Source organism: Anthonomus grandis, chromosome 16 (assembly GCF_022605725.1).
Source record: "Anthonomus grandis grandis chromosome 16, icAntGran1.3, whole genome shotgun sequence".
NCBI lineage: Eukaryota > Metazoa > Arthropoda > Insecta > Coleoptera > Curculionidae > Anthonomus > Anthonomus grandis.
This window is the reverse complement of record NC_065561.1, coordinates 19,690,410-19,713,485: the sequence shown is the minus strand read 5'-3', so window position 1 is coordinate 19,713,485 and position 23,076 is coordinate 19,690,410. Positions and strand designations below refer to the sequence as shown.

The window sequence follows — 23,076 nt, the reverse complement described above, 5'->3', positions numbered from 1 at the left end:
TGAAAAAATCACGGAAATCCATGCATTGGAAGTTTTTTTATCAAAGTTTTTGAAAATCATGTCTTAGAGAAAAGACAATTTCAGATAAATTGCGTCATAACTCTGCTTCTGGTGCTCAGATTGGGTTGATTTTTGCTTTAAAAGTTTCTTTGAAATGTTCTTCAACTTTCAGTGCAAAAATCACGTAAATCTATGAATTGGAAGTTTTTCTATCAAAGTTTTTGAAAATCATGTCTTAAAGAAAAGACAGTTTCAGGTAAATTGAGTCATAACTCTGCTTCTAGTGTTCAGATCGGTTTGATTTTTGCTTTAAAAGTTTCTTTGAAATATTTTCCAACTTTCATTGAAAAAATCACGTAAATCCATGCATTGAAAGTTTTTTTATCAAAGTTTTTGAAAAGCATGTCTTAAAAAAAAGACAGTTTCAGATAAATTGCGTCATAACTCTGCTTCTAGTGCTCAGATCGGTTTGATTTTTATTTTAAAAGTTTCTTTGAAATGTTCTTCAACTTTCATTGAAAAAATCACGAAAATCCATGCATTGAAAGTTTTTTTATCAAAGTTTTTGAAAATCATGTCTTAAAGAAATGACAGTTTCGGGTAAATTGAGTCATAACTCTGCTTCTGGTGCTCAGATTGGGTTGATTTTTATTTTAAAAGTTTCTTTGAAATGTTCTTCAACTTTGATTGAAAAAATCACGTAAATCCATGCATTGGAAGTTTTTTCATCAAAGTTTTTGAAAATCATGTCTTAGAGAAAAGACAGTTTCAGGTAAATTGAGTCATAACTCTGCTTCTAGTGCTCAGATCGGTTTGATTTTTGTGTTACAAGTTTCTTTGAAATGTTCTTCAACTTTCATTGAAAAAATCACGTAAATCCATGCATTGGAAGTTTTTGAAAATCATGTCTTAAAGAAAAGACAGTTTCAGGTAAATTGAGTCATAACTCTGCTTCTGGTGCTCAGATCGGTTTGATTTTTGCTTTAAAAGTTTCTTTGAAATGTTCTTCAGCTTTCATTGAAAAAATCACAAAAATCCATGCATTGGAAGTTTTTTTATCAAAGTTTTTGAAAATCATGTCTTAGAGAAAAGACAGTTTTAGGTAAATTGAAAGAAAAGCGTAAAGAGAATGGTGAATATAAAAATGAGAAATTTAAAGAACATTTTTTATTTATTTCGTAAATCAAAATTATCTACAGCTGTAACATCCACACTAATTAAATACTTGAAATAAAATACGGTATTTGTCATAAATGCAAAACACTGTAATTGTACTATTTCTTCAATCTATTTACGACTTTTCGGACACTTAAAATTAATGTTTAAAGTGCATAATAATTCAATTATTGTACAAAATCTACGATAATTTTTTCCACGAAAAAAAACACCTTCAAACAAAAGAAAACGATTAGTTTGTTTTCCTACTTCTCAGACTTTTTGCTCCTCGCCATGTGGCTCAACAGTTTGTGGCCCGCAAAGAAGGTGAATCCCCCGATAGGAATCAACCAAGCGCAAGTGGTGAACATGTCAAGTTTCAACCAGAACAACGTAAACAGTGCCAAAATCGCGCCGAAACCCAAATGGAACGGTACCGCTTTCGCGGTAAAATTGCTAATATTCGCCCCGATTTTCGCCCAAAGTACCAACAGAACCAAAAATGGGGCCGCAGTTAAAGCGGTAAACAGTAAAGAAACCGCTTTGGCGGGTCTCTTATCCGGTTGTCGGAACATGTGCTTGATTTCCGGTTTGGGACCTCGGAGTAGTACTTTAGAGGGTGACGCGACCGCCGGAGCGTTCGGAATCTTCACTTCCAACTCTCCGACGTTCCACCTGAACGGATTCGTGATTACCGAGTCTCCGATTATCAATTCCAGGTTAAAGGTGCCGGAGGTGGTTAGTTCTTGACCCAGTTCCGCCTCCACTTTGTATTGGTTGTTCGATTCGTGGCCTGCTACGAAAATTATCTCTTTTTTACCCGAGGATAGACGAATAAACGCTTGATGGACCTGGAAGAAAACATTGAGTGATGACAGTCATAGAAATATTTAGGTGTTATTTGCGTGTAGTGATGTTCCATCAGGTCAAACAAAATACATCGAAAAACTACAAATATAAAGGATGTTAAGGCAAAAGGTTAAAACTTATTAACTAACACAATAGCATTGAAGTAAGACTTAATTTGTCCTAATGACATAATCAATCATTGATAGCATATCTTGTTATAATATTTTGTTTTAAAGGAGTATTTACTAGAATTAACTATACCTACATCGGGAAATCTAATACCTCTAAACAGCTTTCAAACTTGACTGTTTGGTATACAGGAATATGAACAGTTGAATTCAAATGCCTGAAATTAATGGTACGTAAAGAAGTCCTTGGAATTCGGAATTGCGCCAAATATTAAAGGAGTATCAGTATTTATAATTTTATCGATAAACAAGAAAAAGTAAAGTTTCACACCCACAGTTTAACTGCCCAAGGAGATTAATATAACTGAAGGTAAAATGAAAATCCTGCAGTATCCCTCCACCTATTTATTAAACATTCAGCTTTTCAAAATTCCCGACATGTTTCGAACACCGTGGTGTCCATCATCAGAGAATAAAAGGTTTAAAATTGGTATCAGATATACGCCCCAGGGTTTGATTCCATGTCAAAAAACCCTCTATTTATATCCATCATTGAGCACATATGACTATTATCAGTGGAATTATTTATTTTTAGGTAAAGGCATTACAAAGGATTATAAAGAGATGACGACAAGGTAATTAATGTCCCTCTTCATTATTTTTTTGATTTGCAATGTTATTCCTGAAGAGTAAAATGAGGTGTTTTCACAAGTTTAATGCGTGTTCAAGTGCCACTGATCTTTTAATCTTAGAATTTTATTAAAAAAATCAAATTACTTACCGGCCTGGTCAAAGTGAATTTCACCAATAAATTCTGACTGGAATCTCCCTGCAACTTCTTGCCCAGTTTGTTAGGATAAGAGACCTTCTCCAATTTAGGGGCCGAGCTACCGTCCGTGTCCGTCACGCCGATTTCGAACGATTTCACCTCAACCGGTCCGAGTACTCGAGCAAAAAGATTCGCGGAATGCGTGCCGGCGTTCAACAGGATCTTATAATATCCAGGTTCAAGTCTAAATTAAAACAATACTATTGGTATTAGGGCCCAAAGACGTTTTACTTATCACACCCAATAGACATTGGATACGTACTTCAAAGGCAAAACGAATTCGGTCTCCTTCGTGCCGGCGCTGAGGGGCTGCTTAACTAAGACAACTACGTCATCGGCGACCCTCGTAGCTGACTGGGCCACTACTGGACCGGGGGCGGGTTTTAAGGTACGACCGAGAATATCCGAGACCTGCACCTTTAGATTAGGGCTGTCCAAACTGACCGAAGCTGGACCGGCTATCGAGATCGATACAGGGGACAGTTTGCTCGCTGCTAAAGCCGCGGTGGCCTCCAGGAGAGCGGAAACACCTGAAGATTGAAATATGCAGTCACTTCTGCTTCTGATGATGTTGATTAAACAACAAGATAAAACGAGACGTGATTGTTGATATATTGTTAGAATACAATGGTAAATAATATTACAGTTTGCTAGTGTGTTAAGTTTAGTATACCATTCAAGAGATGACGCTACTAGTACTAAAAAGTTATTTTTAATGACACATGTTTTGTAAAAATGTGAGGTTAACGTCGGGTTTTTTTAGTCTCTTAGCAGTTTTAGTTTACATAATACGGTTCGTTTTGGGGCGCTTTTTGGTGTCTTTTCTTTTTCAATAAACCAGTTTAGTAATTAGTAACAGTCTTTATTTTATGCCCCACGCAAGTGGTTATGGGCCCAGGTATCGCGGATCGCCGGAAATTAAGACTGGTCGTTGTGAATTAGTTAAAAAAGTGCGCGAGCCGGTAGTTTGGCAGTTTCGAGTTGTCGATAAAAGGTACGTCTTTGCTGTTGGTTTCAAGGGCGGTTGTTGTGTCGTGTTCAAAGTAAATAGTCATGGAGAAAGAGCAAAGTGCAACGGTCAAATTATGTGGCAATGAAAACTGGGTTCTGTGGGAGTTCCAGATTCGGGTGATGTTAAAAGGCAGAGGGCTTTATGAGATTGTAAGTGGTGAAAAACAGAAACCAGCCTCTGGGGATGAGCTGGAAAGCTGGCTAAGCAAGGATGCCAAGGCACAGGAGCTTATTGTATTGAGGGTTGACCAAGGCCCGTTAACACATCTGCTATCATGTGAAACCTCTTGTGAGATGTGGACAAAGTTGAAGGCAGTATTCGAGAGAGAATCTCAAGTAAGCATACATTTACTTCAACAAAGATTTTTCAATATGTCTTTTAGTGACAGTATGACTGTTTCTGATTTCATTTCACAAATTGAAGAGCTAAAGACTAAATTGAAACAAGCCGGGGAAGCTTTGTCAGATAGAATGATTATTACAAAGGTGTTAATGTCCCTTCCGGACAGATTTAAGCATTTTAGAAGTGCTTGGGAGTCTGTACCAGAAGAGAGTCAAACATTGGCAGAGCTTACCTCAAGGTTGTTGGTTGAGGTATAAGTCCACAGAGGAGCATACAGCCTTAGCTGCTGGTTTTAGTAAAATAAAACTTAAAGGAAACGAAGCCAGGAAATGTTTTACGTGCAATAAAGTTGGTCACATGGCAAGGGAGTGCCCAAGTAAAAAGAAAAGTGATTCAAGGAAATGTTTTTTCTGTCAAAAACCAGGCCATAAGATAGAAAATTGTTGGCACCGGAAGAATAAGAATCAAAATGGCAAAAAGGATGGTGACCAGCCAGTTGCTTTAGTTGGTAACTCCAAAACCGAGGTATGTGAAGATTGGTGTCTCGACACAGGGGCTAGTGAGCATATGTGTAAAGATATAAGCATGTTTGAGACTCTGAGAGAACTTAAAAGTAGCCAGAAAGTGAGAGTTGGCAATGGTGATCTTTTGGAGGTTAAAGGCATTGGAATTATAAGAGTTCAAGCTTATACAGGAAATATATGGAGAGAAATTACATTAAATGAGGTGTTTTATGTACCGCAGCTGAAATTCAATCTTTTTTCTGTGGGTCGTGCTTTGGACAAGGGCTTTAAGATGGTCTCAGATGATAAAGGGTGCAAAATTGTTAACAAGGACAATAATGTTTGTGTTGTCGCAACCAGAGACAATAATATGTACAAGTTGAGATTTGTAGGTGCAAATAGGGGTACAAGTAACTTTGTAGAGTGTCATCAGGCCAAAAGTGTGGAAAGTTTGAGTAGCTGGCATAGGAAATTGGTGCATCAAAGCTATGGACATGTAAAGAATCTACTCAAGAAGCACAACATTCCTTATGTTGCGGATAAAGAATTGTGTGAGCAGTGCTTGGCGGGTAAGCAACATAAATTTCCTTATGTTAAAAGCAGCTCTAGAGCTACCAAACCTTTGGAACTAGTTCATGCTGACGTTTGTGGTCCCATGGAGGTGACATCTTTAGGTGGTTCCAGGTACTTTTTGTTGTTGAAGGATGATTTTTCATCATATAGGTTTGTTTATTTTTTAAAACATAAAGATGAGGTCAAAAGATGCATTGAGGACTTTATGGCTGTGGCTGAGAACTCTACCGAGTGTAAGTTGAAGGTGCTGAGATCGGACAATGGTTTGGAGTTTATAAACCATCCCCTTTCTGAAGTTTTGAGATGTAAGGGTGTTATACATCAGAGGTCAGTTGTGTACACCCCTGAGCAAAATGGTCGTGCTGAGAGAGAGATGCGAACTCTAGTTGAGGCAGCTAGAACTCTATTAAATGGAGGTCAGAAGGAATTATGGGCTGAAGCCTTAAATTGTGCAGTATATGTGCTCAATATGTCAGGCAGCACATACATAAAAGACAAATCACCATGTGAGTTGTGGTCGAAACAAAAATGTAAGCTGTCAAAATTTCACATTTTTGGTAGTCGAGTGTCTGTTCATGTTCCAAAGGTGAAAAGATTAAAGTGGGATGCTAAGAATGAAGTTGGTATATTTGTTGGGTATTGCCATGATGTTAAGGGCTTCAGAATATTTTTTCCTCATAGGAAGAAAGTTGAAATTTACAGAGATGTAATCTTTTTACCAGATCTTTCTACAGATGTCAAAGAAACACCAACCAAGATCCCTACTAGTGAGTTACCCAAGCCCCCTATGTTAGAAGTTCCATATAGTGATGTTGAAGAGGAGCCTCAGGAAAATGGTGGCCAAGAACCTCAAGTAGCTGAATTTGAGCTTGAAAATTCAGAGTATGACTCAACCGAGGACTCAATTACTGAAGAGGGAGACAGTGAGGCGCAGCGAGAGCGAGTCAGAGATGGGCAAGGCAGATATAACTTGAGGAGAGTGATTCGTCCACCACAGGGTCTGACCAATGACTACATACTAGGCGCTGCAGCTTGTATTGTTGAGGGTGAACCTGTGACATATGAGGCAGCCATGGGTGGAAGTGATGCTGCAGAGTGGGCCAGAGCTATAGACGAGGAGATCAAGTCCTTAGAGAAGAACAGTACGTGGCATGTGGTTGAAGACAGTGCTGGCAAAAAGACTATCCAGTGCAGGTGGGTGTTTACACGCAAAGAAGACGATGCTGGAAATATTGTGAGGTATAAGGCGAGACTTGTTGCTAAGGGTTTTCAACAAACTGAAGGCATGTCTTTAGATAACATTTATAGTCCTGTTGCTAAGTTAAACTCCATAAGAGTGTTTCTAGCTATATGTAATGAGTATAAGATGCAAATTTTTCAGTTAGATGTTTGCAGTGCTTTCCTTTTTGGGGATATCAATGATGATGTATTTATAGAATTACCAAAGGGATTTAAAGATAATGAGGGAAAAATTTGCAAACTTTTTCATAATTTTATGTTGGCTTTAAATTTCAAGAGATCTGAATTTGAATACTGTTTATACACTAAAATTACTGAAAAGTCTAAGGTGTTTTTGCTAATATACGTGGATGATCTTTTATTATCGGGAAATGATTTTAATGAGATTGAAAATCTTAAATGCAGGTTAAAAGAGAGTTATGAAATGAAGGATTTGGGTAGACTTAGTAACTTTTTAGGAATTAAGGTGAATCATGATGTTCTTGAGGGCAAAATGTTTTTAAATCAAAGTAAATATTTACGAGGCGTTCTTAAAAAGTTTGGTATGCAAGACTGCAAGCCTTGTAAAACTCCGATGGACTTGAATTTTAGCCATGATGTTTTAAAAAGAGATTGTCCTGAGAGTACCGAAATCGAACATAAATGTAGAATGTTAATAGGGTCGATAATGTACGCCATGCTTTGCACAAGACCTGACTTATGTCTTTGTATAAGTATCTTAAGTAGATATCAATCTTGTGCTTCTTTAGATTTATATCAGGCGCTTAAAAGGGTAATGCGATACATTCAGGGTACTTTAGATTATAGTTTAGTATATAAAAGAAAATCAGTGACTGATAAAAGTGACATCGTTGTTGGGTACGCGGACGCGGATTGGGCCGGTGATAAACTGGACAGAAAGTCAACTTCAGGTTATGTCTTTAGAATTTTTAACTGTGCGGTTTCATGGTCGTCGCGAAAGCAGTGTAACGTGGCTCTTTCATCGACTGAGGCAGAGTATGTCTCATTAGCGTTAGCTGTAAGTGAAGCGTGCTGGTTAAGAAATATTTTAAATGACTTTAAGATCCTAAACGGCTTTGTTTGTGTAATTATCTATGAAGATAATCAGGGCGCTATTAAACTTACTAAAAACCCTGAATTTCATAAACGTTTAAACATATAGACATTAAATTTCATTTTGTTAGAGAAAAGGTAAACGGTGGGGTTGTCAACATTAAATATATACCTAGTAATCTGCAGTTAGCTGATGTTATGACAAAACCACTTGGAAATGATTTATTTTGTAAATTTAGGAATATGTTAGGGTTAGAATAAGGGATTTACCATTGAGGGGGGGTGTTAGAATACAATGGTAAATAATATTACAGTTTGCTAGTGTGTTAAGTTTAGTATACCATTCAAGAGATGACGCTACTAGTACTAAAAAGTTATTTTTAATGACACATGTTTTGTAAAAATGTGAGGTTAACGTCGGGTTTTTTTAGTCTCTTAGCAGTTTTAGTTTACATAATACGGTTCGTTTTGGGGCGCTTTTTGGTGTCTTTTCTTTTTCAATAAACCAGTTTAGTAATTAGTAACAGTCTTTATTTTATGCCCCACGCAAGTTATATACCAAGTGGTGCGTCGCCGAGCGGAACATGTAAATTTTAAGGGGGTCAATTATTGGCTTCCCCACAGATAAAAATGACTTCTTATTACAAGAAAATATATTATCTTGGCTGTTAATTATCTTTAATTAAGGATATACATTTAGTTCAAACTTACGTTATCTTGTCAAAAGAGAATCCACGTTCTTCGCATTATTTTCTAATTATCTTAGCAAATTAAATCCTTGCTATTATAGACAACTGTCTTTAAGAATAAAATTGTGAATTTATCGATACTTGTTGAAAGAGTACGTTCTTGCTTTAACGTCACAGGTGCTTTGCGTTGGGTCGCGTAGGTATAACCCCGGTGTTTTCCCTTTGTCGGAACTTTGTCCTTTGGTCGTTCCGGTCATTAGCAAGTTAGACGCGGCATTGTCAACGCGACACGATGTATAATCGCATTTTTGTGTGTGAATTTGGTTTTCTCAACATGGACAACATGAATTTTGAAGTTGAAGTAAGTGAAGTTTTCTCTTTTTTAAAGCGGAATGCTTTGGAACACTTGTGGCCTGTGTTTGAAGGTATATTTATATTATAAATACATGTGGTTTTTATTGTTCTTTTTTAATTTCCTTTTTTAAATTATACCGGTACCTATATATGCGTGTGTAGATTTAAAATACTCAGTAGGGCTATAATGCATTTTTTACTTTCTTATAGGTATACCTAGATTAGTTTATAAATAACTAAATAAGCATGCATTGATTTTTAAAAGCTTTTGTGTAAATTATTATTGTATCTCAAACAAAATGGTGGACGTTTGCGTTAAAATATTCTTTAGAAGCTAATATAGCTATATAGCTATTTTCACAGGACAGTCCTGAACTAGTCCGGGATTGTTTTCCTAAGTTTCGATTGGCCGATGATAAAATGCGGACATATTAAAACCAATAAAAATACAGGAAAAGACTCGGTAAAAGAATCCCGGACAACTTCAGGACTGCTTCGCGAAAACCGCTATAAATTTTCCTAAAAGAAGAAAATATAATCTTAGCAGAAGAGAATTTTCTTACTTTAAAATTAAAAACTTGAAGGAAAGGTTATGTACTTTAAATAAGATAATTATTTCGAGCTAAGAATCGTACCATTTTATGACAAAATAAATATTCTTGGCGCAAACATTTATGTAACTGTGAAAAGTAATCCTTTTTTATAAAAATATACGTTTAATTTTTTTTCTCTTATATCGAAAAATATATGTATAATATACAGTGTGATCGTAATAGTAAGGAATAAATTCAATGTTTCATTGTCATTCATCATGTTAATTTTTTCAGGAATTTTATTAAGTTATGCATAGGTGGTTAGTCTGGTTAGCAGATATATTAGCTACAAGTATTAGAGTTTTGGAAATGTAAATAACTTAGAAACCATAAGCCTAGGCAATAGTTATAACCTTCTGGTTTCATAAAATTATTTTAAAAAATAAGACTAGTGCAATAAGTGTTGTGATTTTTTTTTTTTTTTTTGATGCTCATAGCATAATAGAGAGTTGAATTTTGCGTTGACGTTAAATATTAACTATATAATATTAGTATGTATTTTGTGAAACTTATGACTTCCATAATATAAAATAAAAGTGTGTTATTAATATTTTATCTTCTTTTCTTTTTTATATCCTCGAAAAAACCTCGTAAAAAGCGCTATAAATTTTGCTTCGATATTTAATATTGAATGCGAAAACTTATTTAAGTGAATAAAATATAAAAAGTAAAATCAAAAACAGTTTATGAAAAATGAAAACATAAGATACATTTAAATAAAAAAATACATAATTATAAAGGGGCTTTAAATACAATAAAGATATTATATACTCGTATACGTATTTGGTTGTGAACAGTCGTAATCCACAAAAAAATATAAATAAAATTGTGTGAAGCTGTCTAAGTACCTTTATAATTAATATTATAGTGTTTTCTGACAGGCTTAACTTAATTTTATATTTTTTTGTGAGTTATATTACGAAATTTCGAAAAGTTATCTTCCGAAACCGAAATAATAATTTTTGGGTCAAGTAAATAATTTCTTAATACAAGATATTTAATATTTGACGTAAGAACTTAATGATGATGATAAGTATGTAAAATTTTTCATAAATATAGATTGATCCAATTTGACACTTACCTTTGGGAGTTTGTACAGTGGCTCTAGACAACAAATAATTTGCCAATTTATCGGCCTGAGCTTGGTTCAATGTGTTAGCCGCGGGGAACTTAAATAAACCAGTGGTAATTAGAGAAGTTGTACTCAATCCTCCTTCCCATTGCAACAATTTACCGTCGACTTCGTCGGCTTGTACCACTATGTCTTCGATTCTTTCTGTGATAAATTTACCTAAAAAAAACAAATTACCATTATTACACCAATTATTGAGCTAGATTTAAGCATTTCTTACCTGAGCTACCCAAGTGACTAGCCAAATGCAAAGCATACGCTAAACTCAAGAGATTGTCGTCTGCTTTTAGCTGAGCTTGAGCCAACTGTGATACTTTTGCAGGGTTTGGAACTGAACGGCCGAGTAATGCTAATAGTTCAGTTGCAAACCACAAGTTGGTGACAGTTGATTTATCGTTTTGGAGAATATCATCCACTTTCTAAAAAACAAGCATACAAATTGTTGTATTAGGTAACACAACAGATCAGTTATGTTTTTCAATGAGCTCTTTGTCCTTATCCACAAAAAATAAGTTAGGTTAGGAATTGTCAACTCTTTTTTCCTGGGGGGTTACAGTGAACTAAGGAATAACAAATTATACACACAATAGTCCTATGTCAAGGCAATAATAGTAATAAATCATATATAATAGTAATAATTACCACTTTGGGCTCAAATTATTTTCAAGGGGGAAATAATGCTGCTATTACAATTTCCCAGATTCAATCAAATGCATATTAGGTCTACATTGAATTTCTCTACCGCTTTACTTATCAACAAACATTATTTTACCTTAGAAATCGCATCGGTTGGTAATTTTCCTCCACAACCCAACAACTTTTGACTAGAAATCCCATAAAACAAAGCATCAACCTCCAGTTCGGGTTTGAATAACTTTTGAAGTTGCTCGCATGCTTTAACTTTCAATTCTTGTGGTACAGGTTGGTTTAACAGTTTATAGGTGTTGGCCCCATAGTATATGGCAGCGAGGTCGTCGCCCTCTGTTTTTAGGGCTTTACTGGCAATATTCTCGAACTTCTTCGTTGAATAAGGGCAAAAGTAACCTTCAATGCTTGCAAACGAAAGGGTGGTTTGTGTTGCGATTAGAAGTAAGCAGACTGAAAAAGACAACAGAAACAATGAAGAAAAGCGGGGAATTAAGGCTTCATGCTTACCTAACGATGTTTTAAAGGCCATTTTAACGTTTTTTCTTCCTGAATAAAATCGCCGGCACTTCAATACATACTTTTGACACGTCCCTGTTTATTAGAGCGTACCGCGCGTGCCTGTGTAAAAAAAGATGAATGAAAAAACACTCAAGTGTATTCGTTTAAAAGGAGACGTGATCGGGAGGAGAGAGAAAGAGATTGGTTCAACTGGGGAGCGCGTTGTGTATTAAAAAGAGACGGGCATATGGCGTCGAGGTCAGGTCAGCATATTTAAATCTATTCTCCATATGGATGACGTGTTTTAAATGAACTTGATAAAGATAAGGGACAATTAGGCGGTGAGGTCAGATCTAAAGAAAATTCGCTAGATCTAGGATTTTTTCTTATGTTGCCAAGGATAAGGGAATTTTGAGACAATAAAATTGTTTATTTATTGGCTTTTTTTTCAGTAAAGTTAGATGGGCATTTTAGATTTATTTTATAAGTTAATCTTTTGCCGTTATATTTTTTGTGTTTATATGAAGATATTTTTTAAAGTTTAACTTAAAAATTTAGGGAGTTCTATGAAAAACTGGCAACATTGCCAATATTTTTTATGACAACGCGACTCTATTGGCGCGGCTATTTAACCAATCCGGTTCAAGGGCAAGCCTCTCAAATCGAGCGGCAAATTTAAATGATGACCTAATTAAATTGTTCCTGTAGAGCACATCAAAAATAAAACATCATCAATTTAAATTATTTTTTCATTGGTGCTTGACTTACATTTACACCACCTGGTATACTTAAAAAAGAGGCAGTAACTACGCACGTAAAAAACGCCCTTATTACAGTAAGCAAATAAAATAGATATGCAACAATAATAGTAAAACTATAAGAATAACATAAATTCATTAAAACCAATAAAAAATTAATACAGCGGAGGCGGACTAACTTAAAGCAATTATGCTGCGATCACGATTTCGTCGAACGTTTGACAGACGTCAAAAATAAAAAATATAAATAAATAAATGCGTTAACACATAACCTAACATTTCAAAAGTGATGCGAATGCGAAATTACTATTAAAAGAATTAAACAATTTTTTCCAATTCGGATAAATAAATGAAATTTAAGCAGAACAAAGTCATATAATGTACACCGGGCCATCATCATAAAAATCCAGTTTTTCCGCTTTGGTTGACTTAAAATAGTGCACAAATCTATTATGGCAACCAATATATCCGCAAGACTAGTGCTCCTAAAATTGAGGCCGCACCACGTAATAAAACTACCGGTTCAACCTTACTGTTGTTGCGTATTTAAATGGAACTGCAATTCAAAATTACATGTTCAACATGGCTCGGCCTTAAGGATAAGGGATAACCTATATGAACACCATTACAGTATACCTAAAGCCTTACCGATAGTATTTCAACCTTTTTCATCTATGTCTCAGGACAACAAAGTCAATCCCGAGCAAAAACCGGAAAAGTTGTCACTTTTTAAAAGGTTTAAACAGATGTATAGGGATTATTGGTATGTTTTAGTTCCTGTTCATTTAGTGACATCTGCGGCTTGGTTAGCAGGATTTTATTATTTAGCTAGTAGGTAAGTAACCAAGATGAGGTGTAGTTATAACGTCAACTGTCCAAATTTAATTTTGTTTAACATTAACATAACACACTTTTAATTAGATATACATTCACTCAGATCTCTCACATTCAGGAGTAGAGAAAAGAAGAAATTTGAAATAAAGTCAATCGTTGGAAACATTTCTTGAATTAAAAAATTGATTATTTAACTATTCTATTAATACAAACATATTAGTAAATTCTTGATGCATGTATGGAACTAATAATGGAAAGTTACTCTTACTAATTAAATAACTCTGAAAATTCTTTGTTCTTTCTATCCTTTCCTTGCATGTTTATTAAATACAATCGCTAACATTTAGTTTTGATTTCAGTGGTGTCGATATACCTGCCCTGCTGGAATTCATGAACTTCAATGAAAAAATTGTGAATTCGATGCGTAACTCGAGCATGGGTTATGTTGCTATTACTTATGGCTTATATAAAATAGCAACGCCTATAAGATATGCAATAACATTGGGCGGGACAACTGTCTCTATAAATTACCTTACGAAATGGGGCTACATCAAACCCATGCCGAGTAAAGAACGACTGAAAGAAATTTATGCCGAAACTAAGGAAGGCATGAAAGAGAAACGGGAAAATTTGATAGAGAGTGTCCAGAGTTTACAGAAAACAGTTAAAGATACCAGAGAAGGAATAAAAGAGAGGAAGGATAGTATTGTATCTTCGGTAAAAGAATCGAAAAGGAGCTTACAAAATATTAAAGAGAAAGTAATAGGAAGCAAATCACATAAAGAAGGAAAACCATGAGGGGTATATGACACTAGGTAAAGATGATTTGAACTCTGGTAGCTTTAGGACATAAACATGTGAAAGAATATATATTATTATATATATGTACCTATTTAATATAAATTATATCTTCTGTTAGCATGTTTTTTTAGATTTATTGTTGACAAGTATTTTATATCAGTGGTTACTTTTTTCTTATCGTTAAACTATTTCATATGTATATATAAAAAAAATTAATATAAATAATTTACAATATGATGTTTTATTTATATCAGTGATGTTCTATGAAAAACGCTGGATAATGTGTCACTCCAACTAAATCAGGTGCTTATGAGGTAAGTGCTATAGTAACTTTACAGTCTTACACAAAGTTGAGACGAATTATGAATCTCTTTCAGGCAGTCGTAGCCATTATATGACACTTTACAGATAACTGAAGTCACCTCTGGTTTATTTTTAGACTTGAGCATACTTAAAAATGACTTTACTTGCCTAGAATAAAGATTAATTGACCTTAAACGTTCATAAGTGACTTCAACTGCCTTAAAAAGGCTCTTAATTTCGAATTTCTTACCTAGGCATTGGAAGTCATATTTTTTAAGCAATTAAAGTCTAGTCACGTTTGAAGTACTAGTCCTTCCTTTTAAATGTACTATATGTGCCTGGAAGAAGGAAATATTGACTCAAAGATTCATAAGTGACTTCTATTGCTTGGACAATTCGTCTAACTTTAACACAGGAATTTTGAATCTCTTCCAGCAGTCGAACCTATGACACTTTATAGACAATTGAATTTACTTTTGGCTCTTAAAAATACCTTTCCTTGCCTGAAAGAGAGTAACTGACTTTAACTGCCTAAAATATGAAATGAAATATCTCCCAGGCAATCGAAGCAATTTTATGACACTTTACAGATAATTGAAGTCACTTTTGGTTCAATTGAAGGCATATAAGAGTACCATAAACCTGGGTTACTTTGTCACCGCGGGGTAAATTTGTCACGTCGAGTAGCGCGCCATTGTTTTTTTTATAAAGGGAAAAATGTGCGGCTGCAATTTAAAACATAATGATAGTTGTTTTGTTACAGATCCAAGTAACTAATTAAACCAAGAGGACCTACGAAAAAACCCCTGGCAGCCGGCCATATGCCAACTATAGCGAAGAAAATTTAGAAAAAGGAGTGGAGGCCGTTCGAAGTGGTATGAGCAAAAAAATAGCGGCCCAAACCTATAGGATCCCACACATGACTCTAGTCTATAAATGCCTTGAAAGGCACCCAAAGTCTGTTGGACATCCGACAGTCCTCAGTAAGGAAGAAGAAGGGTTAATATCAAGATCCTTGGGAGTCGTGGCAGAATGGGGATTTCCACTAACAAAGGCTGTTATTAAAAAATACCTTGATAAAAAGGGTATTTTTATAAAGTCCAGTGCAATTAGAATGGTCACCCGTCAAAACACCAGCATTCCACCTGCCAAATAATGTCATCCACCTTCTATTTACATTGTTTGAGAAGTAAAATGCTGGTGTTTTGACGGGTGACCATTTTAATATATCGTTGCACTGGACTTTACCTGTATTAAAAGACAACACCCCTGGGGATGATATGGTTAGTGCTTTCATCAAACGAAACAATTTATCTGTTCGAATAGCCTCGAATATCAAAAGATCCCGATCCTCAGTGGACCAAGAGGATGTTTTGAAGTTTTTTTGCAAATATTACACCTGCATTATTAGACTCTAGTGGGGATCATATATATAACTATGACGAAACAAACGTCACTCATGACCCCGGTACTAGAAAAGTCATTGTTCCAGGAAACTCGAAAAGGGTCGAACGTGTCCAAAATTATTCTGCGGTTCTGCGGTCTGCGGTAGCGCCAGTGGAGTCTTGTTGCCGCCCATGGTGGTATATAAAGCCAATAATATTTGTAAAGGCGGCCCACCAGGAACAGTTTACAAAAATAGTCCAAGTGGCTGGTTTGAAGCCAACTTATTCGAGATATGGTTTAAGGAAATTTTACTTCCACATGTCCTAAGAACAAGAGAACCTAAAAAAAGAGTGATCCTCGTAGGAGACAACTTGGCCAGCCATTTTGCTCCAAGTGTCGTACAGGCACCACAAGAACATGATATATATATGAGCCCGTTTCCTCCCAATGCCACACATCTAATGCAACCATTAGATGTGGCGGTATTCGGACCAATGAAGAAAAGATGGCGTGATATTCTCGAAAGCTGGCGAAGAGAAAGTCGATATCCTGGGTCATTTCCAAAAGAACAATTTCCCATTTTACTGAACAGACTTTGGGTGGCCATTAGTGACACAGTGTCGCAAAATTTAATATCAGGATTTCGCACCACCGGCTTATATCCATGTAATGCGCAAGAGGTTCTACGAAAACTTCCCGATACTGCTGTTCAGGAAAAAGAAATTAGGAGAACATTAGACGAAAGTTTAGTTGAGTTGTTAAAAGAACATAAGGGAGTTCAAAATCCCGAGAAGAAAAGAAAACGAGGAAAAAAAATAGAACCAGGGCAAAATGTTTGGTCGATCACCTCCTCAGAAGTAGGCGAGAGCGCCATAAATATTGTCGATGATGATGCAAAACCATCCACCTCTAAAGGAAATTCGAAGAGCGCATCAAATAAATCAAAGTTGGGTGTTAAGGGTAAAGAAAAAATCTCCCATTAAGAAAATCGACACGAAAAATAGATGATTCCAACAAATGTGGCATCTGTAAGTGTTTATGGGAAAACTACAAATATCGAGTTGAATGGATAAAATGCTGCAAATGCCAAAAATGGATTTGTGGCATCTGTAATAATGGTAGTAGGGATCCCTATTTCATTTGTGATAGATGTGAAGATAGTTCGGATGAAGATCCCTATCATACAGACGAAGAAGACGAATATGTGCCTAACTAAAGTCTAGTGCCTTAACGTTTAGTGCCGTATTGATTAACCTCAGTGATTTATTATTTTGTTTTGTTGAGTTTATGTTAAGTTGAATATTTTTGTATATTTACTACAGCATTAAGGTTGTGTATCAAAGTTTCTGTTTATTTAGGCATTAATTGCCTACTACCTACCGATACCAAAATGTATGTATAAGTTTGTTTTCTATTTTCTTGTTTTGTTTACTAGAAATAAATATTTTTCAACTTTTGTATAAGCAAGTTGTTTATTTTTCGTGTTTTTCACCAATTGGATGTTAAAAAAAATTAAGTACCTACCTATATGACACACGCCAATATATTTTAGCCCCATATCTGGGGTTTCTTTGTCAGTATAACGTCGTTTAAGATGTTTTAAACGTTAATAAAACTTATATATATTAATAAACAAAGTAGCCCCAACCACGGGGTTACTTTGTCACCATCAATATATTTTTTTTAGCTAAATCGCTTTTTATAAAAAAAAATTAGCGTAGTTGTAGAGGATGATTTCGTCGGTATACTCATAATTTTTGGCCACCCAAATTCAAAGTGTGTTCAAAAGGTGACAAAGTAACCCCGGTTTACGGTACTTAAAAATGACTTCACTTATCTGGATGGAAAATTTATTATTATTATTAATTGACTTTGAAAGCCTCTTCAAATGCCTGGAAAAGGAATTTTATTTTGAATTTTTTATCTAAGCAGTTGAAGTCATATTTTTCAAACAATTAAAGTCTGGTCACATTTTAAGTACTAGCCATTCCTTTTAAACGTACTATGTCTGCCTGGGAGAAAGAAATATTAATTGTAAAGGTTTATAAGTAGTGACTTCAAACTTCTTGGAAAAATTGTCTTACAAAGGAATTTTGAATGTTAGCGAGTACTTGTATTTTTTAAAGGAAATTTCATTCTCATGACTTATATATTAATAAAATAATGCAAAGGAGCAGCTGCAGCTGAGATGTGAAGCAAAATGTCCAGATTAACACCGTTTTCTTCTCTTGTTTTCAGTATATGAACTATATACTTTCATACTTCTTTATGTACATCATATTACATAAGTAAAACCAAAGATTCCTCTATTAAATTTGTTAATGTGAATAGTTCACATTCTTCCTTTACTAGGCAAAAGAATAAATTGTATAGACCAAAAATGCAGTAACGTAATATCGGGTTGAAATCTGTTTATCAATATTATACTAAAAGTTAAAGACATTTTTAGTCAAGACAGTATAAGTCTTGTAAGTGTCCTTGGGGACATTGATGCAAGTGTGGACATGGGGTAATAATATCTTATCTGATATATAAAAATAAAATAACGTAGCGTAAGTATATATGGTGTATTTAAAAACAAAAAAATAACATTTAAAACAACTATAACAAAAAAAATAATCTCTGGTAAACACTTATTGTATAATAAATCACTTTGAAAAAATACTGCAAAAAATAAAAATAAGGACATTAGTTCAAAAATTCATTAAGCCCTTTATACTGGTCTGAAGCCCTTCAATTTATCCACTTCTTTTAAAAGCAAAATACACAGACAAAGCTTATGACATATAACACAATTAGTAATACAAATATTGGAGAAATGCTATTACTGCAATACTAACTTTAATATTGTACTTTAAAAACTTGCCATTTTCTTAGGAACTACTTACTATAAGTATAGGTAATTCTTGAATTTCTCTATTGACTGGCCTTTTTTTGGTATAAACATGTAAACTGTGTCTAAATAACTAGATAAGTCACTGCCTGTCCTGTCTTTTCTTTCTAGTAACAAAAAAAAAAGTGCACGCATTTTCTCACAGCTGCAAACATAAATAACTTACGCTAAACATCGCAATATTTACATGTATATTAATATTTAATACCTAAATAATAAAGCGGCAAATACATACCAGAATGTATAGGTAACAAAAAAAAAATGACTAGATTAGTATAGACGTTTTGGATCGACGAACTGGACTTATTATTATAGGTCTTCCATATCATAATCCTCTATAATATCCAGCTCGTCATCGTGACTGTTTTCGAAATAATCATCGTTGAATTCCTTATCTTCCAACAGGTCCATCTCCTTGGTGATCGCAGTTGCAGGCCGTACAACGGCTTGACTCAAATACTCGGTGTTTAAATAAGGAGGCAATTCGTCTTCCTCCTCATCTTCGGGTTCCAGTTGCTGAGAATCGACCATTTGTAACCATTGGGCGTTGTGGTGCCTAAACTTCTCGATCCTGATCCTCACTGCCCACGAACTATCGTGTTCGGAAATAATGTTTAAGCACATATTGCATATTTTCTTAATATTCTTGTTGTTGTCTTGCAGGAGGTCGATCAAATATGCCGGCACATCGGTGTTATTTATCAAATAATCCACGTTAGTTTCATACCATAGGGTCACATAAAACACATAAACGATTTGCAAAACGATTTCGTCGTCCTCCTGATGGGTTTTCAGTAAATCTATTAGGGTTTTAGCCATGCCACTTTCACATAGTAATTGGGAGCAGTTTTCGTCTGCAGCAGCGGTTCCTAGGAGGACAATAACTTGCAAAACCAATTCCGGATCAGTGCTGTTTACGCTTATGATTTTTTTAATCCAATTGGCCATTTTAAAGTGCTTAAACACCTCCGCCCAATCCAAGTCCGGCAGATGCAAGTTGCTTAAAATCCCGATGCATTCCCTGACAAAATCGAGGTTCTTTGACTCGACCACCGCCTTCGAAATATCCCCGACGAATTCTAGAAAAGACGATGATACGACCAAGTTGTTTGAGATGTTATGGATCAGTTTCATGAGCATACTGTCCTCGAATGTAAACGCTCTTATTATAAGGGATCGCAGTCGGTTCTCCCTCGCCATTTGATGGGATATTTCGGGGTGAGCTGCCAGGTTTATGCACAGGGCGATCATTATTTTGTCACCCTCGTTACCGACGTTCAGTAGAAGCATGTCCACGATCAACCCAATCGAGTCGGCAAAGTGGGATTTTGAGTCCTCATCGTAACTTAAATGGTAGAGCAATTTCATAACGACTTCTTGGTGTCTGTCGTCACCCATGAAGCTGATTACTTTAGGAATCAGACCCGCTTTAATCATCTTACTTCTGATCTTATTGTCAAAGGATAAATTGAACAAGAGCTTTAGAGTCAAATGGACTAGGTCGGCGCTCCTCGAGTTTAACAGCTTCGGTAGTTTGTCCACCAGGTTGCAATTCGCCATTATGTCCTTATTGCATTGCATTATCGATAACTTCTTTAAGAATGTTACGACTAGAATTAGTAGGTCGTCATTGTTGCGATCCAAGGCCTTTATGAGCAACCCTGCGATGTTTCTTTTAGACATTTTTTCCTCGACGTTTTCGTCCTCTGCAATGTTTAGGAGGAGGTAGTAAGCAACTCGCAGTAAATGCTCTTGTTTCTTAACTAATGTTCTGAAACGTTTAAGTTTCTGTTCGGGGGTAAGGCGTTTGTCTTCTAAGCTTTCCATTGACGTAGTAAGTTCATCGTACACGCTACCATCTAACTGCTTGTTGTTTTCGGGAGTTTTCACTTCTGCAGCCGCTTTAATGTTTAAATCACCGAAATGACCTGATTTAGGACGGACAGGTTCAGGAATTCTACTGCGGGGTATCTCTGACATACTCGCGCTGCTTGGACAAGATTTCTTTACGATCGGTACGTCAGATGGCGGTTGAGCACCTTCCAGTTCCGCTTTCCACTTGTCATACCTTCTAAGTTCGAAATCTATTATGTCCATACAAATTGAGCCGACTTTGCATTTGAGTATAATATGGTGAAACGTCGAGTACATAGAGAAGCAGAAAAAGGTGAAAACTAAATGGCTGCTTAAGGCGATGCTTCTTTTCCAGTCTTCGCGTAGCACCCGACCTAAAGCACTTATGAGAGTTTCGTTTTTGGAAAGGGCCTCCAGATTTTCCGGATCTCTGGCCAGGATCTGGATCAGATGTGCCCCCTTGACCTTTTCCGCCATACCCTCGTAAAGAAGATCAATATAATCAGCAAGATTATTATAATTCGCTTCAGCGGCGTTGTTAATGTCGCCGTTTTTCTCAAAGTCACCCCTGGCACTTCCGTGCAACTTTCTCTTCTTGAGGTAGTAAATAATCTGTTCCACTTCGGGAATCCTGGAATGATGAATTAAATCACATTGGTTTACGACTTCTCTCGCCACACTATGCGGATCCGTTCTGCTATTGATCATCGGTAATTCTATGGTTTTTTTTAATGTCTTCTTTTCGCCGTGTAAAGGATTATCGTTGGGGCCTAGAATTTGAACGTTAACTTCGTAGTTTAGGATTATTGCGTCGTAATGAGGATGGACGTCTAGGGAGCCCGGTTTGCGTTCCGTTCGCATATATTTGGCCACTTCTGGATCCATTTTGATGCCTCTGAAAAGCAATAGTTTACTTGAATGTTAGTATACTCAATTGACTTCTAGTTTTAAACAATATTTATTAAATAATGATAATTTGCCTTCAATAGGAATCACAGCAATCAACCTAAGCACTGTACAGGCTATAGGTACAATATACTAAAGAAATTAGGACTATGAGCATAAATAAGAATCAAATTCTTCAAGAATCCATGGGCAGACATCCAGGATAAGCCTTTTTATATTATTTCTAAATATTAGTAGTGGAAGACTCTGTACAAGGAGTGGTATATCTTTTTTGAAGTTGTCTGTAAACTTTAACTGCTGTGTCAAGTGCACCAATCTCCCACTGTACCAAATTCAGAAAGGTGGGTTTTTATATACAACAGGCATTGGTAAATATACAAGCTGGGAATCGTTTAAACAAACCACTGTCAGTTGGATTTTTATTAACACCATATCCTTGTGGCAGTTTTCTGCATTTCAAAGACTTGTACCTAATCAAATGAATTTCCCCAATAGATTTCCCTTATAGGATAGCCTTGAATAAATATGACCCATATGCTGAATTCAACATAGTAATCCAATGAAGTAATAGAACCTTTTTTAAAAGCAAATTAATATGTGGCTTCCCAATTAGTCTGTCATTTTTTTTTCAAGAAAAAGAGATATGCTCAGTTTTTCCTATGTTAAGACATAAATTACTATCTGCAAACCATGTTCGCAGATAATATGAATATTTGCAGATAATCAGTTGTTAAAACTGTAGCTACTTAATGTTCTGGAAGATTTTTACCATAGCTGAGAAGGGTGGTATCATTAGCATACTGGATGACTTTGAACCTAGACATGTGAGCCGAGTTCATTGACATATAAGATAAAAAGCAGAGGATCGATTATAGACCCCTATGGCGAACCTGTACAAATATGAAATACTGATTTCAAATGTTAAACCATTTAAGTTGGAACTGTTAGAATATTACCTCTTATACCATAGTGCACTTTGCTCAGCGGGATATGATGTAACATACAATCAAAGGCCTTTGAGAGATCACAGAAAACTGCAAAAATATATTCGCCCTTCTCAAAGTAATATAAACTAATTGAGTTGAAGAGTTGAGAGTGTATATAATTTAAAGAAAAACGTACCTAAAGTCTCTATTTATATTGTGACAAGTCTGTTCTACATCATCATGAGGGAAGTAGTAACTTAACTGGATATCATACTTGTAGACGTAAATAAATGATTCAAGCTCACAACATATTCAGGTGCTCATACTTGTGCCAGTTATGTGAGTCACCTTTATCTTTATAAAACATTCTTACTTTGTATAAAACTTTGTGTAAATTCAAAATACTAAGCAATTTGTTAGTGTTGTAATAGAAGAAAAAAACCTTGACTTTATTGAAGTAATAACGTGTGCTCACTTTTATTCTTTTTTAAAATAAATATATCATTCCTATACATTATTTTTTAGAGTATAGATTAAATATAAACTAAAATCTAAGGGTAAGTGGTATAGGTTTAATAGTCTGATTAAAAATGCCTTTATGGTAAGCCCCATAGGCATGAGGGTATAGAAAATTAAACGTATTTACCTCAGGTTTCTTGCATCTACTACAGGTATAGGGTTAATAAATTAACTAATGATCCTTTATAATCTCAAATCATTTTAAGGTAAGAAAAAAAGGGCATTTTTTTAAATGCCAATCAGCTGACTTTGTACGTCAAAATCAAAAAAGGAGTGAGACAGAACATATGGGGACAAAT

At 35.5% G+C, this 23,076-nt stretch overlaps 3 protein-coding genes across 4 annotated transcripts; 1 reads left to right on the top strand and 2 right to left on the bottom strand.

The window, feature by feature from the left end:
- Positions 1 to 1,152: 1,152 nt before the first annotated feature.
- LOC126745658 (dolichyl-diphosphooligosaccharide--protein glycosyltransferase subunit 2) lies at positions 1,153 to 11,717 on the bottom strand. The gene is made up of 7 exons (XM_050453602.1): positions 11,607 to 11,717; positions 11,224 to 11,549; positions 10,672 to 10,870; positions 10,401 to 10,610; positions 3,224 to 3,491; positions 2,914 to 3,145; positions 1,153 to 2,006 (listed from the first exon to the last, which is right to left on the bottom strand). The coding sequence occupies exons 1-7, from the start codon at positions 11,626 to 11,628 to the stop codon at positions 1,422 to 1,424; spliced, it is 1,842 nt and encodes a 613-aa protein (XP_050309559.1). The 5' UTR covers positions 11,629 to 11,717; the 3' UTR covers positions 1,153 to 1,421.
- An 884-nt stretch (positions 11,718 to 12,601) lies between these two features.
- On the top strand, positions 12,602 to 14,222 carry LOC126745665 (uncharacterized protein C18orf19 homolog A). The gene is made up of 2 exons (XM_050453619.1): positions 12,602 to 13,190; positions 13,549 to 14,222. Exons 1-2 carry the CDS (start codon positions 12,808 to 12,810, stop codon positions 13,985 to 13,987), a joined length of 822 nt encoding a protein of 273 aa, XP_050309576.1. The 5' UTR covers positions 12,602 to 12,807; the 3' UTR covers positions 13,988 to 14,222.
- A 4,010-nt stretch (positions 14,223 to 18,232) lies between these two features.
- Positions 18,233 to 23,065, bottom strand: LOC126745655 (kinesin-associated protein 3). 2 transcript variants are annotated; one of them, XM_050453593.1, is made up of 2 exons: positions 22,905 to 23,065; positions 18,233 to 21,321 (listed from the first exon to the last, which is right to left on the bottom strand). In XM_050453593.1, the coding sequence occupies exon 2, from the start codon at positions 21,309 to 21,311 to the stop codon at positions 18,882 to 18,884; it is 2,430 nt and encodes an 809-aa protein (XP_050309550.1). In that variant the 5' UTR covers positions 21,312 to 21,321; positions 22,905 to 23,065; the 3' UTR covers positions 18,233 to 18,881. The 2 variants fall into 2 exon arrangements, with proteins under 2 accessions (XP_050309550.1, XP_050309551.1); XM_050453594.1 differs by lacking the exon at positions 22,905 to 23,065 and adding an exon at positions 22,455 to 22,551.
- Between the last annotated feature and the right edge of the window lie 11 nt (positions 23,066 to 23,076).

Bases quoted from the DNA above. Each gene is read 5' to 3' on its own strand.
- LOC126745658 (XM_050453602.1), bottom strand. From the start codon at position 11,628: ATGGCCTTTAAAACATCGTTAG. The intron at 10,871-11,223 runs GTAAAATAATGT...CTTGTTTTTTAG, and splicing joins CAACCGATGCGATTTCTAAG to AAAGTGGATGATATTCTCCA. The intron at 2,007-2,913 runs GTAAGTAATTTG...GTTTTCTTCCAG, and splicing joins AATTCACTTTGACCAGGCCG to GTCCATCAAGCGTTTATTCG.
- LOC126745665 (XM_050453619.1), top strand. From the start codon at position 12,808: ATGGCAACCAATATATCCGCAAGACTAGTGCTCCTAAAATTGAGGCCG. The intron at 13,191-13,548 runs GTAAGTAACCAA...TTTTGATTTCAG, and splicing joins TTTTATTATTTAGCTAGTAG to TGGTGTCGATATACCTGCCC.
- LOC126745655 (XM_050453593.1), bottom strand. From the start codon at position 21,311: ATGGATCCAGAAGTGGCCAAATATATGCGAACGGAACGCAAACCGGGC.